General features: G+C 43.9%; 1 protein-coding gene across 5 annotated transcripts; it reads right to left on the bottom strand.

Annotated features, from left to right (window-relative positions):
• Nucleotides 1–1,816: 1,816 nt before the first annotated feature.
• CRBN (cereblon) lies at nucleotides 1,817–17,357 on the bottom strand. Of its 5 annotated transcripts, none has more exons than XM_062500394.1 (11): nucleotides 17,291–17,357; nucleotides 14,125–14,237; nucleotides 13,041–13,243; nucleotides 12,053–12,202; nucleotides 10,544–10,703; nucleotides 9,147–9,209; nucleotides 8,647–8,731; nucleotides 8,387–8,502; nucleotides 5,901–5,965; nucleotides 4,388–4,519; nucleotides 1,817–2,883 (listed from the first exon to the last, which is right to left on the bottom strand). In XM_062500394.1, the coding sequence occupies exons 1-11, from the start codon at nucleotides 17,355–17,357 to the stop codon at nucleotides 2,697–2,699; spliced, it is 1,341 nt and encodes a 446-aa protein (XP_062356378.1). In that variant the 3' UTR covers nucleotides 1,817–2,696. The 5 variants fall into 5 exon arrangements, with proteins under 5 accessions (XP_062356378.1, XP_062356380.1, XP_062356379.1 ...); XM_062500396.1 differs by having other exon boundaries at nucleotides 14,125–14,234; nucleotides 17,291–17,356; XM_062500395.1 differs by lacking the exon at nucleotides 17,291–17,357 and adding an exon at nucleotides 16,653–16,853.
• Between the last annotated feature and the right edge of the window lie 1,144 nt (nucleotides 17,358–18,501).

Raw genomic sequence — 18,501 nt, 5'->3', positions numbered from 1 at the left:
GCAAGCCACAAGATTTGTCAGAAAAGTTGTCCCAAAAGGCAGAGAAAGGAAGAGTTAAAGCAGAGACTGGGCTACCCCTGGAGCAGTTTACAGTGCAATTAAAGGTGACAGAGAGAGGAACAAATGAACTGCAGCACAAAAACAGCATTAATAAAAAACAAGTGAGTATCTGAAATGTTTCAGACCCAGTGTACAAGTGGTACTACCTATTTTTTAAAATGAAACTAAAATTAATGAAAACTTGCAAGGTTACAGGCTCTGACTGGGGGTGTTGGTGATGCTGCAATGATGGCTTGAAAATGAGTGAGTCTGCTGTAAATCCTGTGATCCCTCAGTCCTGCCCACTTGACTGATTAATTCCTGCATGAAGCAACTCAGCCAATCAGTGGGGTAAATGTAGTAAATATTAACAGAACCTGTTTCCTTTAATCAGCTCTCCTAAGCAGTTGGTGTCTGTATTTTTCCATACTGATGTTCCAAATTTTCCCTAATTCCCACCAATGGTTTTCTCTTCAAAACAGAGAAAAGCATGGAAAATATGACCCAGTGTAAGGAACCATCCCCAGCTCCACACCCTGGAGTGCTGGACACTGATGCCTCCCTGTAAGGACTGGAGTCAACCTGGGAAGTGTCATGGACTCCAATACAGCAAACACCACACAGGTTAAGCACTTGGAACAGCATCATCTACAGTAACATTTAATTCATGTTAATTTACTCCTGACTTACCTCGATTGTATTAGTTTACATTTGACTATATACACAAAAGACCAAAAATACACTTATTCTGGATTCAGTCACTTCCATTTTTCATTGAGACTCCAAACGACCAAAACCCGAAAGAACTGAATCTTTAGAAGTTCAGTGACAGCTGAGAACATCCTTTTGAAATTGCCCTTGCCCAGGCCCCAGTGAATGCTCGCACCCAGGCAGCAGAAGGTGCTGGGAGCACCCTCCAAATTCTGCCCCCACTGAGGGTCACAGGAACAGACAGGAGGGACTTGGAGGGGAAGTCACAAAATCACAAAAGTCACAAAATCCAGCCCGGGTGTGTTGTGTGTGCAGGGCTGAGGGAAAGCAGGCCTGGGTCCCGTAGATTCACAAACACAGAGCATTCAGAGTCTCCCTCTCACACGAGTGCTTGGCTTTCCCAGCTTGCCATGAATCAATATCAACATCCAGAATGTTTTCTGGATGAAAATGAGCCATCATCACCCTCTGTTTGCTCCCAGCCACATCCCAAGTATTGCTTTTCACAGCTCACCGCCAACTCAGGGCACTGCACATAGGACTGAGCCTGGAATTAAAGGTGTCTGAGAAGAACAGAAACAGCACAGAGGTAGAAAGTTTCAAAGAACTAAACCTGAGTTACACAATTAATCTCTACACACCTGGCATGACAAATACCCAGCAGCAAGTCCATGGTTTGGGGGGTTTTAGCAGCTGGAGGTCCCACACTGCCATGGGAATCAGCTCCTGCTGTGCCTTGGCCCTCAGCTGAAGTGACCTGTCCTTGCTACACCTGCCTGGAGCATGACAGAGAACAAGCAACCACCACTGGCTCACATCTTAAACTTGACTAGTTTTACATCCCTGTGAAGAAATGAAGAGTGAATGATAAAAGCTCACAAGAAAAACAAGTGTTTACGTGTACAAGCAGTGAAAAAAATCTCCATTGCCATCACCAAAGTGCATTCTGAGAGGAAATACAACAACTAATCAGTGGGAAAAGCTGCCCCACTTTGGCACCCAATTTGTGGAGCACAGACAAAAACCAAACCAAAGATCTACCAAGAAACCTCCCCACAAAAATGCACCGCCTTTATTTCTGCTTTATTTGTATATGGTGATAATGTGAAATTTTACTTTATGATCTGAAAGTTAGGACAAAATAATTAAATGAGATGTTTCCTTCCCTTTGTCACAACAAGTAGTATTTAAAAATCACCTTGGTGGGATGTTTTAAGAGTCCTTCCCAAAGCCCTGGACATCTCCACTGCTAAATTTACCAAGAACAATTTGGGGAAGCAATTGAAGCACACTGAACAGAACACGACAATGCTGTTTACCCTCTGGGACTGACCCGTGCACTTCTTATCAGCAGTTTAAAATTTAAGACTTCTAAAGACAAACGGACTAAACGGATGAGACAACTTGTAAGGAACAGATACTTCCCCACGGGTTCCATCCTGGGAGGCAGCTGCAATTCCAGCTTTTGCACATTCCAGCACTCAGCAACTCTCAGGCTGCTCCTCCGTTCCACGGTTATTCAGCAAAAAGCTGAGAAACAGCACAAGCAGCAAACCCGAAGGACTTCACAGAGTTAGAAACAGGGATTCTCAGCACACCACGTGTAAGTGTATTATGGCAAACACTCCTCAGCAGGTAACTGCTATTGCATCGATCAGACTCTGCTCGTCGGGATTTTACTTCCATTTCAGTTTCCGTCCCCTCCCTTCGCTGCCAGTGGGACTCGCGCAAGTCCAGCCTCACGCGTGGATCGGGGATTGCCCGGCGCGTCCCACGCGGATCTCGCTCCTGGCGTCTCCCGTCACCCCCTCTCCAGAAGGGCCCGGAGCTCCCGATGAACGGCACAGGGAGCCGGGTGAGCCCGGTTCCCTGGGGCGGGGAGCGCTTCCCGGGGTTCCCGGGCCGAGGAAGCACGGAAGCAGCACTGGGCAGGGGCCCTGGGGGTGTCACAGGCACAGCAGCGGCGAGCGGCCGCGCTCCGAGTCCTCGCCGTCGCCCTCGGGGATGCGCGGCAGCAGCGCCGAGCGCGTCAGCCCCCAGAACTTGGGAGGGGACAGCTCCTTCCTGGTGGCCGTGAACTTCCAGCCCATGTGGCTCCCGCAGATCCTGCACTGGGCTATGGTCCAGGCGTACCTGCCGAGGGCACAGCAAAGCCTGGGTCCAGGAAAAGGGCTCTGCGAGATGCTTCAGCAGGCAACAGTCCCAAACTGGGTTAGGGGGACAATCCCCAGATGGGTTAGGGGGACAATCCCTAAACTGGGTTAGGGGGACAATCCCCAGATGGGTTAGGGGGACAATCCCTAAACTGGGTTAGGGGGACAATCCCTAAACTGGGTTTAGGTGACAATCCCCAAACTGGATTCGGGGGACAATCCCCAGATGGATTTAGGTGACAATCCCCAGATTCAGTTTGGGTGAGAACCCCAAAGTGCATTTCCCAAGTGGGAAATAATTCCCAAGTGGGTTTGGGTAAGAATGTGAAGATGGATTTGGGTACCAATCCCAAACTGCATTTGTTAGTATTTTCAACTTCAAGTGTGAGACAAACTATTAATGTTAATTAACATTAAAAAGGGGAGATTGGAATACCAATCCCCAGCTGGATTCAGGTACCAATCCTCAGGAATCCAGTGCTCAGCTCCCATCTAAAACCCTGCAGAGATTCAAAAAATAAAGCAAAAAACCCCAGAAACATCCCATCCCCAAAGCCCTCTCTTGCCTCTTCAAAGACAGGGAGCAACCAAAGCTTTTTATTGTCCCAGGTTCCAGCAGTGAGCCCCTAAAGAGGGCTCAGAAAACTTCTCACAGTAAATTATTTAATAGGAATAAAAAGTGATTTCTGCCCTGCCCCTCAAATAATGGGGACTGCTGCACTTCCCACAGCAGCAGATCTTTTCTCTAACAGTTTTATGAGCGAGAACATGAATATTTCAAAGCTGAGAGAACACAAAAGGATGAGCAATATTAACTCCAGATATTAAAAGTCTCAAATTTTCTTTAGGGAAAGTTAAAACGTGTGACAGAAATGCCAGACATCCTCCAAGTCACTGCTCAGTTCTGTGTAATTTCAGGAAAAAAATACCTGTTATTATTAGGTAAACTTTTACATCTAAACACTTAATTCTGTTACTGTCTCAGAGGCAGACTCATTATTAACTACCTCTTATTAAAATAAAATCAAAGATAATCAGATCAATATAAATGTTATTAGCTCTTAATTTCATGTAGCACTTGTTCAGGTTTTAGATATAAAAATGTACTTCAGCAGACTAAATGCATTTATGTTTTCTGGTTTTCATGTGCACTAAAGCTGTGTGAAAACGATTCTGAAAACAGCTGCACTTTAAACAAAACTACACAGAGAAGTTTCCAGACAACTTAAACAGTTTAGATTCTAAACTATGTTTTAAAATCATTATATTTCCCCATTTTAAAAATATTAAATCCTGCAATATTTTATGTTCTTTTTCCATTTTATTCTGTGTTTTGACTAAATCTATATTTAGTTCCTTATTTTTTACATGAGTAAAATGTTGACACATGCCTTAAAAAAAGAAAAAAAATCAATATTTACTATTCCACCCACCCAGAAACAGCCAATTTAGGTAATTTTCTATTAAAATGGTGCTGCTCTTACCCAGGGAACCAGCTGTGCTCTGTGGAGGGGCGTCCACTGAGAGTCAGGTTGGAAGCTTTATATACAGTGAGGGTTTCATGGATGTATCCATGGGGATTCACATAGGCTGCCATGGGCCCACACAGGGACAAGCTACAACACACAAGGAATTTTGTCAGAGAGCAAGGGAACAAAAAAAAAAAAAAAAAAAACCTAAAAACCAAACCAAAAAGCCACAAAAAAACCCCCAAAAAACAAACAAACAAACCCAAAGAAACAAAAAACAAAACAGAAAACAAACAAAACCAAACAAAATAAAAACACCAAACAAAAAAACAAAGCACAGTAGCCCAAAATAACCCCCACAAAATAACAAAACCAAAACAAGAAAAAATAAAACCAAAAAACTCCAGCAGCAAAGGGTGACAAATATAAACAGAGGAAAAACTGCCAGCAAAGCTTAAAATATTTCAACAGAGAAAAAAAAAAAAAAACCCAAACACTTTTTGTAGGGGAAAAAACTACTTGAGTTCTAGTATTAAAAATTTAAAGAAAATAGATGCTATTTTAAAATATCATTGCTCAAACTTGCTTAGAATTGCAGCAAAGTGCACGACAGACTCATCCTTTAAGCTTTTAAAGTATTACTTTAAACAGCAAAAAAAGCAAGGAAAATGTAACTTTAAAAATAAGCAAAAAATGTTCATTTATTGCACCAATTTCTCAGCATCTTCTGTTAAAAGTTCATCATATTGACACAGCAGGAATTGTGGTGTCTGCAATCCATTATTTGATTAGAAGATAAGAAATGGCTTTTAATTATCCCATCAGCTCCTTATCACACTGATAAAGAAAAACTCTGGGCAATCGTTGTTAACCCAAACCATTTTCTAACCTTGCCATTATCAGAGGGGTTGGGCTGATGGGAATTAATCACGATGAGAAGCAGTGACAAGGCTGACAGAAACAGCAATTATTTAGGAAACGTAATAGTTGTTAAACATGGGAGATGTTTTATAGGGCAAAGAGAATGGGGCCAGTTATCAGGAAAAATCTTAAATTCTTAAAAAGCAAAAAAAGGATCACGACATTTAATGGCTTCAACAGGAACTTCCCTGCATGCCAGCATCCTGGGAGCCTGTTTATATTCCCCAATTAGTGCATTTTAATTTGATCCTGTGGCCTGTTGACACATAAATGAAGTGCTGAGAAATAAAATTCGGGATATCAAAAACTTTATTCAGAAATACCAGGATGGAAAAAGTCTTTATGTACTTAAAGATTTCAAACTGTTCCGTGTGAGGTGCTGGGCTCGTGGTACAACACCAACTTCTGTTCCAAGATACCTGGAAATGCTGAGATTTCCTAACTTTTTATTAAAAAAGCTCAAATGGAAATTCCATAAATATTTATTTAAATTGTATTGGAGCTGTGGCAAACCCAGCAGTTTTAAGACTTAACCCAACTTAATTTGCTTTGCTGTGCCTGTGCTTGTGACCAAGTTGCTGCCCAAGGTAAAGAGTAATAAACTCACCTGAATATTTCATTCTTGGTAGTTATTTCTGTGTCTTGGCATTGCTTACAACAGAGAGATGTACACTGGGAAAGAGACACAAAGAGGATAATTTCATTAATTTCCAGCTGCATGTCAGCAGTGGGAAATAATAAAAAGTGTCTCTCATTTTCCATCAGAACAGACTTTGGACAAATTGTTTTGTTCATCTCAGCAGCAGTCACTGATGTGGGATTTTTTTTCCTAAGCATTTTACTTTTTAAATAAATAAATAAATGTTCATTTATTTAAAAATTAATTCTCCAAAAAACATCACAATTTTCATATTGTCCCCTCACAAAAAGAGAACTGGATCTGACTCCACAAAGATAATAAATGAGCCAACCTTTTAAGGTCTCTAAAGGCTAATTTAGAAAAAACAACCTTTGCTCTTCTGCAATACAGCACAGAAAAGGCAGATGAGACAAATGCAATCATTAAGTCTTTCTTAAATTTGAGAGTACTGTAGATCAATGGGCTCAATTTCCTCACAAAAATAGGTGAAACATATTGATCTCTCTCCTGCAGATTATAACAGATTAATTCATCTTCTACAATTTCTACAAAGTAGAACTAAACAATTCATCACTGACACTGCCCAGAAAAGCAGCATTTAAATCAGCTCAGGAGAACACTCCCATTCATTTTCAGGACATGCATTACTTGTACTTTTTAAGGGCAATGTCTGTGAAATTCCCCCCAAAATGAGCCACAGGATTTTGGCATAAAATGCTGCAGGCAGGGACAGCTCTGTCAAAACGTGGAGTTTGTGTTTCTGAGCTGTGCCTGCTGCACTCTGCTGTGACCCCACACTCACACCTCTCCTCCCTCTCTCCTTTGCTCCCTTCCCAGGTTTTTATTGGAGTGCAGCTGCTCCAGCCCCTTTCCCTCTGCTGCCACTGGTCCTGCCCCTCTCTGCTCACAGGAGATGAGGAAGGACAAGAGCTCCACTCCCCAGATCCTCTTCATCCCCTCTTGAAGCTCCCCTGGCCTCTCTCTCCTGTCTCACCTCTTTCAGACACCCTCACTCCAGTGCTGCTCAGCACTGACAATCCAATTTAGCCACTCTTTTATTCCATGGCTCCACTTCCAAACCCCTCTAATGACTGTAATCAGCACTCCCGAGTGCAACTCACAGTGTTACACCTGGGAGCCAGGCACACTCCTTAAAATAAGCATTGGTAACTGCATTAACAACAGGGAAAGCTGATAAAAGTACAGCATCATTCACTGGTGTCACAGACAAAGCAAAGTGGATCAGCTCTCAGGATCAGTTTTATTACTGGAAGTTGCAGTCTGAACACCCTGAAGAACTCTGGGTAAAAAAAAAACAAAACTGGATTCTACCAAAATGCTGCTAAATAAACTGTAAATAAACCATAATAAACCCATTCTGACACTAATACAGAACAGTTAAACACATTTACAGAACAAAATGTCACACGATGATGAAGAAAACACCTTTTGGTATAGGTTAAAAAGCAACTTGAACTTCAATTTATGAGGGTAATTCCAGTTTTCCTGTCTCTTTGGAATTTATGGAAAATACATAATTACTGAACATGAACCGTTGTCAGCAGTACTTGAGTATCAGGGTGTTTTCAGAGTTTCAACTCAGAAAAGGAAAGTGAAATTTAGTCTGATTACAGCCTCAGGCAAAAATCTGCCCATTTCTGACTCAGACTTTGGAAGAGAGGTTTTCTGTCTCCTTTCTTTACACTTCTGGTCCATGAGCTTTGGAAAGAGGATCCCTATTAAAATGACCCTCAGGTTCACTTCTCCCCAGAAACAGGCAAGAATTTAATGACTACTTTTTAGGCAAGCAGGCAAAGTTTCCACTGCTCTGTATCCATTAGACAAACACAGCAGTGTTACTTAGAAAATATAAATTAATATAAAGAACTGTACTACACAAAAATAGAACACTACAAGGCCATGGCAATGAAAAGAAGGGAATGGAAACAAGTTTTTGAACATCTTAACAAGGAATTGCCTAAGAAACAAATATGACTTTTACAAAAAAACAAAACCCAAAGAACCAAAAAAAAATAGTCAAATACTTAGATTTATGCTCAATGCTCTGAAGATTTTGCTAAAAAATCCATAAATTTCCATGGAGAAATGATACTTAATTGTGGAGTAGGTGTGAAGCCATAGTGGTTGTTAACAACACTGGACTTCTAGCACCATCTCTTGGCTAAAAAAGTGCTGTGCCACACTGAAATACTTCCAACAAAGGCAAATATTACATTTCTGCTATTATATTATTATATTTTATTATATGTTTCTTGCTTGCTGCTAAACATAATCCAGCACTGAGAGATCATTTTCCTTTTGAAGAAAGAACAGAATACCCAAATTCATCCTCTGGAAGGATTAGTTGGAAATTCCATCATTTCTGGAAGAGACTGTAACAGCCACTCCTGGTTTTTTGGCAATCTGGTGGCCAGTAAAGAAGAACTACTCACTTTGTTCATGATATCTAACTCACAGCGCAGCCTCTGCACAGCACTGCCTATTTTGAGCAACTGGATACGTAAAGCATCATCAATGGGCAGGCAGGCAGCAACTCTGTAAGAAAAATCTAGAAATGAGAAAGCAGCAGGTCTGTTAGAATTCACAGAGAAATAACCCAATTATTTCTATTTACCACAGGTGATTAGCTAAGCTGTGGTCTCTTAAATTAAAAAAAAAAATAATAAAGTGTGTGTTTATAAAAATCTCGTACCTACTGGGTTTGATGGAAGAGATTCATCTTTGAGGTTTTCATCCCACTCGTGGAGCTGCCTCTTGACTCTTTCCATCAAGGTTTCCTTTTGTTAGAAGAAAAGCCTAATTTAAATACATAGGTATTGCTGTTTTCTTCTTAGGAAAAAGAACAAAAGGGAAGCAAAATGTAGAGTAAGCTCTTTTCCCTAAGTGGACAGTAGATTTTAATTAAAGAGTAACTAAAGAATCACTTTGTACCTCCATAGTGTAACTGTTTTTGCTCTGAGACAGCACAGAGGGAACCAGAAATCTCTGCTATCCCTCCCAGACATTTGCTCTAGGAAGCAGGGAACCACAGAGAGGGAAACCCTTTCTGATCTTTTCACATTACACTGAACAGAAAATGCTTTAAAATGGAAATTATTAGCCAACAAAATTTAAGCTTTTTATGTTATGCCATACTTAGTTATTACAACTATAAAGCTCACTGCAGGTTATTTAATGTAAAGGTGAACTTACAGCATCATAGAGAGAGTAGAGCCAGGGGGGCCAAGATGTCAAACTTGCACAGTGGAACTTCCTCTGAAACCAAACCCACAAAGATTTGTTCTTTAACAAAAGCAGATTTTAGCAACAGGATGGTTTTTTGTTTTTGTTTTTTTTTTTAACAAATGAAACAGGGGAGTCAGACCTAACTATTTAAAGACACAAGAAATTATCCCCATCAGCACCAGCACTTCACTGGGAAGCTTCCAAACCCATTTTCAGATGCACTGAGGGCTAAGCTCTCTGAACAGGACAATACATGGATTTTGTCACAAAACTTGTCTCTGCATTACAGGTATTTCTGATGTTTAATAATAAAAAACTGTCTTTCAAAAGGGTATCTATCTCAAATGGAGACAAATCAAAATTTAAGTGCTATTAACAGTGCATCTGTTCCTAAGTCTCCACCAGCTGTCCCTGGAACCACCAAACTTCCACCAGTGTAATGTCATTTGCTTAATTAACCAATCTTCTCCAGTGATTTCTGAACACAGAAATTTAGAGCTTTAGTTAATAAAAGTCTAAAAAGCTGCACACAACATAACTACGTTGCTTTTCAAAAGAGGATCTCATATTGCACTGCAAATACATACAAATTCAATTTTAATCTCCCCGTGGAGGGCAACTCTCCTCATTGACAAATTACTCCAGTAGAGAGATGGAGGTCAAGAGGATGCTCTGGATCTGCATCCCAGGTTTTTCCTCCAGTGGGTTCACCTCATTTCAGCTTCACCTGACAGAAGCAGCCTTGGAAAGAGATTCCCACCTCACAGCCCAGTGCTCCTGGGCTCATTAACCCACGTGAACTCAGGCAGGAACTCTGAGAATCAAGAGCTCTTTGTTATCAATGGAGTTTTTTATTTGATGCTGAGGGTACAAGAGTTCAAAACCATTGAAGAAAAAAAGCAAATCCAAACACGAGTCGAGTTACCAGGACTCTGTATTAATTTCTGGAGGTTGGTCCAAAGATCTCTACAGAGACAGAAGATTTCAAGGTAACTTCTCTGTGCCAGTGACCAAAACAATGGAATAAATAATAGATACAAATATAAACTGGCAAAAGTTTCCCAGAGAGGCGGGAGACAATCCTGGACGTGCCCCAGGCCAGGCTGGACAGGACTTGGGGACACCTGGCATAGAGGCAGGTGTCCCTGCCCATGGGGTGGTTGGGCTTTAAGCACCTTTCTTAAGGACCTTTCCAACCCAAAGCACCGCGCGATTCCATGAAAAGCAGGAGCTTGGAATCTGCCTTCCCTGCTGTGCCTCCTCCTCTACACATGGAATTGCATACTGATTCTCTAGATGCCATCAGAAATGAAGACCAAAAAATACAAGAACAAAATAAGCCAAGCTGTAGAAGAACTTGTCACCTTCTGGTACTTGTGCCACCACTGGCGGATGGCTCTGTCCTGCCAGGAGGGTTTGGAAGAGGGAATCACACGGCACCTGCTGAGGGACTGCAGCTGCACTGCTGACATGGTGGGAGGCAGCACTCGCTCAGGCAGGATTTGTACTTTAGCCTGCTGGATTCTGAGGAAGGAAACAAAAATATTTTGTTTCATGTAACACTCATTTTAAAATGTTTTTTCAAATAAACGCGTTTTAAAAATGGATTTTACTGCTTACTGCTCACAGGCTGGCGCAATGGCCTGATCACTCCACAAGACTAGAGAATTTAAACAACAACCCATTCCATCTGAACTTCTTTTTATCTTAGGGCACTACAGATCTGTTGGGATTGTGGTGGACAGAAACACAGACAAACTGACGGAGGCATACAGCTCAATGTTCCACAATCTCAGCACTATAAATTTAGATTTTTGTCTCTTCAAGCTACTTCTGGCATAAATAACCAGCTCTTCCATCTCAATGCCTCAGTTTAGCTGAAATGCACTTTGCTATCTTCAAACCACAAAAGCTTCTGTGCTCAGCTAGAGGTGAAAATCAGCAGAAATAGGATACAGACTCTGACCAGATTTTAATATCCCAGCATCAAAGGTCATCTCTTCCACAAAGACCTCAGCATATGTTATGTGGCTATTAAAAATGCTGTCCAGCAGGAAGGACTTCATGTTTTATCAGAATTATGCAGTAGAAATCCTGAAATATTGAGGGGTATGTCATTACAAATTTCTGATTTTCTGCACAGGGACAGCACTGATCTGGTAACTTACAATAAATTATAAGATAATGTTGTGCCAAAAGCAGTCAGGAATCAGAAACACCAAGAATTATGGAAATGCTCTTCTTGCTGAGGAGACCTCTGGACAGTGAATTCCCAGTAACAAAGCTGCTGCAGTTGTCCAAGCACTGCCACCATGTGTCCAAGCAGGGCTTTACCTAAGCTCTAACATTCAGAGTCTGTTATGTGGAACCAAATAGAGAGCCAACAGCACTGGTATTCTTCATTTCTTCAGCTGCAGGTCACAAATCCACAGAAATGCTGCTCCCAGGCCTCTTTCCAAAGCAATGCCACAATCTGAATTGCAGGATACAGTTCAGTCTCTCTAGATTTACAGATTTGGAGCAATACTTCACAAGCCTTGCAGAAAATATCACAGAAGCTCCAGCAATTGTGCTAAGAATTGTCACAGGCTCCCAGATCAGTGCTGGAGCCTGGACCTCTGGCCAGTGACACTGCCATGGTGCAGGGCATGATGCCAAGGATTTCAAAATGAGGGAACACTCAGCATATTCTTACTGGATGTTGAGGATCTTCATCACTTTTAGAAATGCAAAAAGGCATTAATTACATAATATGTTAAAACTAGTCAGAAGAGCCTTGAAATATCACAGCTATCCAACTGGAATATAGAAAATAAGAGAACAGTCCTATCAAAGTTGACTTGAGTACAGAAATAACTGAATTATTTCCTTACCCATCTGACTGTGTTCGTATTTCAAGCACCTTGAACCTCTGTCTTCCTATTGCTTTCACCTTGACTGTTTCAACTCCATATTCCTGCTCTTCTCTGTAGGCATAGATTTCTGCTGTGGTTCCAAAATGTGCTTCCCTCTCATGAGCATTACTAAAAGTAACAGAATTAAAGATGAATTAAATTAATTACCCCCCCCCCAAAGAGCACTGATCATTCAGACTCCAGTCTGCCTGCACTGACTGCACATGACTGGTCTGATCAAAAAAGCAATTTTTTGGTGAAATACATTTAACTAATCACAACAATAGTTTTTCCATTATAAAGCAACTTCTATGGTTTCGGTTGGTTGGGTTTTTCTGCCAGGTGACTTGGTTTTATTTTAGGGTCTAGACAGGACATTCTGGGAGCACAGGGATCACCAGTGTGTCAGTATTTCAAATGCAGGCACTGAAAGCACCAACATTCTTCGGGTTGACTTTATAACAGAACTGTTCCCACCTCCCACACAATTAATCCAGAGTAAATTGCAGGGGGAAGAGGGAGGAACATTCCCAACTTCTTCTGGCACTGATGAGCTTCTCTCTTTTCCACTTTTCTATCACCTCCTGTCTCTCAACTCTACTGTGAAACATTTGCCAGTGCTTGTTAATTCACACACAAAACAAGCAACAATACAGCTCTAGAAACAAGAATGTGACTTTTACTTTTCAGGTCAAGGCTTATTCTTTAACAAGATGGAACAAACAGTTACTGGAATGAAGAGGATGTTCAAACAAGGAAGCAGATCAGCACTTGCTGTCTCTCCACACAAACACGATGCTGTCAAGCACCTACACTGCCATTACATATTGGAAGACAATTTCTGTTAAACAATTTCAGCTCATTATCGAGCACAGAACTGATGCAACCATCTGCTTTTGCTTTAGTGTCCACAGAAACCGTGCTAAAAACATGCTGCACACACCAGCAACCCGCCCGTGGCCTTTACCTGTATGCAAGGACAGCAAAGGTTCTGTCTTTCTGAATTAAATTCCGCACCATGCTAACCTCTTGGGGGCGGAAGAGCTGCAGAGGCAGCGTCTGGCCGGGGATCAGCATCACCATCACCCGGGGCAGCACGGGGATCACCTGGCAGCTGTCGTCATCGTGCACCGTCCTCCCGTGGAACTCCTCCATGTCCGAGCCCAGGTACTGCCAAGGGCAAGGAGGGACACTCAGGAAGGGGTGGGAGCTCAGGGAGGACAGGGACACCACGGAGAGCACCGTGGAGCTGTTCTGCTGGGAGGAAAGGCTGGGAGAGTTGGGGCTGTTCAGCCTGGAGAAGCCTCGGGGTGATCGAATTCCAGTACCAGCAGGAGCTACAGAAAAGAGGGACAGAGACTCTTTCCAAGGTATGCAGTGCCAGGACACAGGGAATGGCTTCCCACTGCCAGAGGGCAGAGATGGATGGATGGGTGGATGGATGGATGGATGGGTGGATGGATGGGTGGATGGATGGATGGATGGGTGGATGGATGGATGGATGGGTGGATGGATGGGTGGGTGGGTGGATGGATGGGTGGATGGGTGGATGGATGGGTGGATGGGTGGATGGGTGGATGGATGGGTGGATGGATGGGTGGATGGATGGGTGGATGGGTGGGTGGATGGGTGGGTGGGTGGGTGGATGGGTGGGTGGATGGGTGGGTGGGTGGATGGGTGGATAATGGATGGGTGGATAATGGATGGGTGGGTGGGTGGATGGGTGGGTGGATGACAGATGGATATTGGGAAGAAATTCCTCCCTGGCACAGGGTACCCAGAGCAGCTCTGGCTGCCCCTGGATCCCTGGAAGTGTCCAAGGCCAGGCTGGACACTGGGACCTGAAGCTCTTTGGGATTCTGGAAGGTGTCCCTGCCCAGGGGGTGCAAGTGGGTGCCCTTTAAGGTTTTTCCAACCCAAACCGTTCTACAATCATATGATACTGTGAAAATAAAATTAAGATCTGGGCTTAAGAGCACTACAGCAGAACTATGTAAAACCCATTAAAATCCCATCAGGATATATTTAATGGACAACATATAAAAACATACCATATGTGATGTGGGCAAACTGGTATCAAAATTAATGATGTTTGGCTTCTCAGCTTCTTTACTATCTTGGTCTTCCACTTCCATTTCATTGTCATCCTCTTCCTCGCTCTCTACTGATAAGCACATACAGAATATTGAGTAGAAGTCAATCAATAAAGACTGAGATACTGAGAAAAACCTGAGATTCAGGGAAATGAATTCAGTATTCCCAGCCTACAGCCTTGCACAGGGAAATAAACTGGAGGAAAATAATTTTCTTGCTGTTAAAGCAAAATCATCATTCTATAGACAGGGTCAAAAGCTGGTAATTTATTTCTGAAAGGCTAAAGAACAACTTCCTTTGGAAGAAAACAATAAACAAAGGCTGTCAGTTCAGGTTTTCACTGCATTGGTGCTTCCTTATCTCAGCTCTGAAGGTTTTCTGTCTGCACACTAGGATGCCAGATAAATTCATTCCTTGTAGGATGCTGAGTGAAGCGTCTGAGGCTGCACAAACCTCAACAATCAAACGGCAAGTGAGTAAGAAGCAATGGGAAATTCCATATTCATGCAGAGACTCCTGCTGGTATTTTAGACAATTTAATTGCTGTCAGCCTCTGCTGTGTGTACACCAAACACAAACCCAGCAAAGGAACTCCTGAGGAAGCAATCACAAGACTCCAAGGGATTTCAGATAGAAAACAGTATTTAAAAACCACTGCTTTCTTCCCATTTCTCAGCCAATCCTAAAGTAGTTTTCAGGCAAGAGGACAATTAAATTATCAGTCACTGCATTAACTGACCCTATTTCTTTGAACACAAACATTATTTATACACCATGTTATGTCTAAACTACGTTAGCATAAACCAATCTCCAAGATTCTTACACCAAGAGCTGCTGGGTAATGGATAATCCCAGAGGTGCTGAAAAACATCATTTAGACCATGAAAGGTATTACAAGATGGGAAAAATTAGTTTTACAATAGTCTGTCTAGCTGCCTGCCTTTGCAATCAATATCTTCTTAAAAAATAATCCAGAGTTGAAATTGTAAAAGATGGAGGGGTTCTCTCATTCCAAAGGGTTCTGCAGGGAAATCTCAAAAAAGAAAGATGCTGCAGAAGCAAAGAATTTTCCTTCAGAAATGAGAGCACCGCTAATTTCACTATTTCTGAGAGCAGGAGGACAAGAGAACAGTGAAGAAGACATTAAAAACTCATTTTAGAGAAACTTTTTTCCCCTCTTTGGCCTCCAGACACATTTGTTAAATGCTCCCACAAAATGTTTAGTCACTGCTCTTCTGCTTTACCTCACTTATGTTTTTTTTAAATAGTTCATAGTTTACAGAACCTGCTCTTACAGATCCATCCTATATTGCATTTATCTCAGCAAGAAATGATCCAGCATGACAGGAATGGAGGTTACAGACTCTCCTTGGTACTGTACCTAATTACAGCAGTGACACACCATCTGCCTAATGGCTGTTAAAAATACTCCACGTCTATATGAAACTTCTTATATTCAATTAGCAACCCTAACCATGAACTATTACAAAATGTTTAACGACAATGTTTTGCTGAGTTTGATGGAGGGGAAGAGCAGGAAGTTTTTGTTTTGTTCTGGGGCATCACTGCAGGATGGGGGAGGGAAAAAAAATTCTGATTTTTCCACGTGCTCCCATCCGGTTGCATCCATCATTAGCAGTTTTAACAGGGAAAGGCTGTCCCATTTGTTTCTTTCTGAACACAGAAGGAATTAGCAGCAGCTGATTGGAAAGAATTGTGCCCTGCAAACTTTTGCTGGCTGTTGCCAAAAGCGCACAGTGGCTGCTGTGTGGTGGTGGCTGAGGGACGATGACTCATTTCACTGCAGCAGCACCAGAGAACACAGCAAACCCCGGCGCCTTCCCTCTCCTCCTCCCTCTCAGCTGGCAAAACAAGCTGAAGCTTTTACACCCCCAACTACTGGGTTTTATTTATCTTCAAATGCCAGGATTAGCAGCACGACCAACACACAGGAAGGAGGGAAAAGCAAGAGCTGAAGGCTCCCCTGAGTAACAAAAACCCCATTTCCCTCGCGTTGGTTCACTAACACAACCCAACCCACTCTCAGTGCCTTTGTGCAGAAATGAGGAAATATGAACCTCATTTAAGGAAAAGGGACAAGGTTATCTATACACCATATTAAGGTTACATCAAGGCTGTATTTCCTAAAGTATTCGGGAAATAGCTTATTAAGCTGGCACTAAAGCTATATTTTCTCAAATATTCAGGAAAATTGCTTATATTGCAATGATACTAAGGTTGTATTTCCTAAAATATTTAGGAAATATTTTCTTAGTATTTAAAACATACAGGCCTAAGGAAGTCACAGAATTTCCTGCCATGGGAAATGATGCTGGTCGCTGGCAGAATTTCTTACTCCCTTCTCCCCTGCATGCTTATTCTGAAATAATGCTTCTTTCCTGTTAAGCTGCCTCCCAAGCCATTCGATCTCCTGCCAGTGTGGAGGCACTATATGCAGAAAACCCCATTATTATGCAATAATTACGTGCAATTCCCTGGGAGAAGAGCTGCACGGGCGAGTGTGCCAGATAAGCCGGGCTGCACATGGGATCCAGCACTGCCCTCCACCCAGTCCCCAGCACCTCTGCTTCCCTGCTTATTTTCACTGGGAAACAGAGCCGAGACTTCCTAGAACAACACCGTTTTCCTCAGCCTTCGGGTTCTGCTGTACAGAGAAACGCCTGCTTCGCCCACTCTGGTGGAAACCCCACCGTGCCTTTCAGCCCATCGGCTGCCCCAGGCACCCGTGAGTGGGTGTCCCTTCCTCCGGGGAGCACCCGGGGCCTGCAAGGAACACCCGGGAACTCCGGGGAGCACCCGGGGCCTGCAAGGAGCACCCGGGGCCTCCATGGATTTGCAGGAGCCCAGGAGCAGAGGCCGCAGGAGCTCACGGGCCAAGCTCGCCGTGCAGCGGCCGGGAGCGCCCACAGCTCCGCCTGCCCTCAGCGCTCCCCACCCCGCCCGGGGCTCTCCCCGCCACCCTTCTCTTCGCTTCCTTTCTCTTTTCCCCTTCCTTCCTCTTCTCCTCCCTGCTTCCTTCCCTTCCCTTCCTTTTTCTCCTTCCCCTCCCGGCCCAGTCCCGGCCCGGCGCTTCCCCCGCGGTGCCCCCGGCCCGGCCCTCACCGGGCACCAGCTGGAGGTGGTTCCCCATGTTATCTCGGGGCTCTCCGCCTCGATCCTCGGCGGCCATCGCTGTTTACCCGGAGAGCAGCCTGGGAAGGCGCCGGGGCGGGGGCAGGAGCAGGAGGCGGGCGGAGGAGGAGCCCGAGCCGGCCGGAGCGGGGCCGGGAGCCGCGGCCCGAGGGTCGGTGCTCGGCCCCGGGGCTCACAGCGGCCGTGGGGCGGTGGCTCCTGTGCCCGGACAGGAACAGGGACAGGGACAAGGGCAGGGACAGCAGTCTCCTCCACAGCGGTTCGTGCTGTGCCCACGGAGCACGGCCGGGGGTGAGCAGGGCAGAGCCGGCCCGGCTGGCACCTGCGGCGGGTCCGCAGAGCGCCTCATGGCTGGGGGCATGGGAGAAAGGCTGGGTGTGAATAAAACCGGGTTATAGCTCACGCGTGAATAGCTTGAAAAGAAACTAAACGCAATCTTAAATAAAAATCTATGAGCACAAGAGAGGCTTGTGCAGCGAAAGGCCAAGGAGGTGCCGAGGGCACTGGAGCATCTCTGCTGTCAGGGAAGGCTGAGCTGGGGTTCTTGGACCCCGAGAAGAGATGGCTGGAAGGGGATTTTATCCGTGCACACCAACTTTAGTAATTTAGTTATTAAACTGATGAGTTACAGTGCCGAGAGGATGGAGCTATGCTCCTCTGGATGGTGCCCAGCAATGGCTCAGGAGCAAGGTGATGCCCAGAAGTTCCCCTTGGAAATGAGGAAGAACTTCCAGCAGTGACCGAGCACTGGAGCAGATGCTCAGAGATGCTGTGGAGCCTCCTCCCTGTGGATATTCCAGACCTGAGGGGACACAAACCTGTGCCCTGTGTTCTGAAGCTTGTCAGCAGAGTCCTGTCCTGGTGTGAGGTTGGTGGCATCACCAGAAACGTTTCGTGGGATGCAAACCCCAGAAACGCAGCTGCCTCTGTGCTGCCCACCTCTCACACAAACGCTCTGTCTCATCACTTATTGTCATTCCATTTCCCTTTAAAAGCCCTCAGAAAAGCCGTATCGTGGCCCTGGGGTTTTTCCTCTATTAAAATGTTACATTTTTATTGCTGAAATTTTTATTGCATTCTTCGTTACAAATCACAAAAACCCGTAGGGTGCTCCTGAGCATTTCACGATTCTTCAATCTCAGCCCTGTTTCTTGTTTTTCTCCCTTCTGCTTTTCTTTTCA

Source organism: Cinclus cinclus, chromosome 12, assembly GCF_963662255.1.
Source record: "Cinclus cinclus chromosome 12, bCinCin1.1, whole genome shotgun sequence".
Taxonomy (NCBI): Eukaryota; Metazoa; Chordata; class Aves; order Passeriformes; family Cinclidae; genus Cinclus; species Cinclus cinclus.
This window is presented reverse-complemented; position numbering and strand designations above follow the sequence as displayed.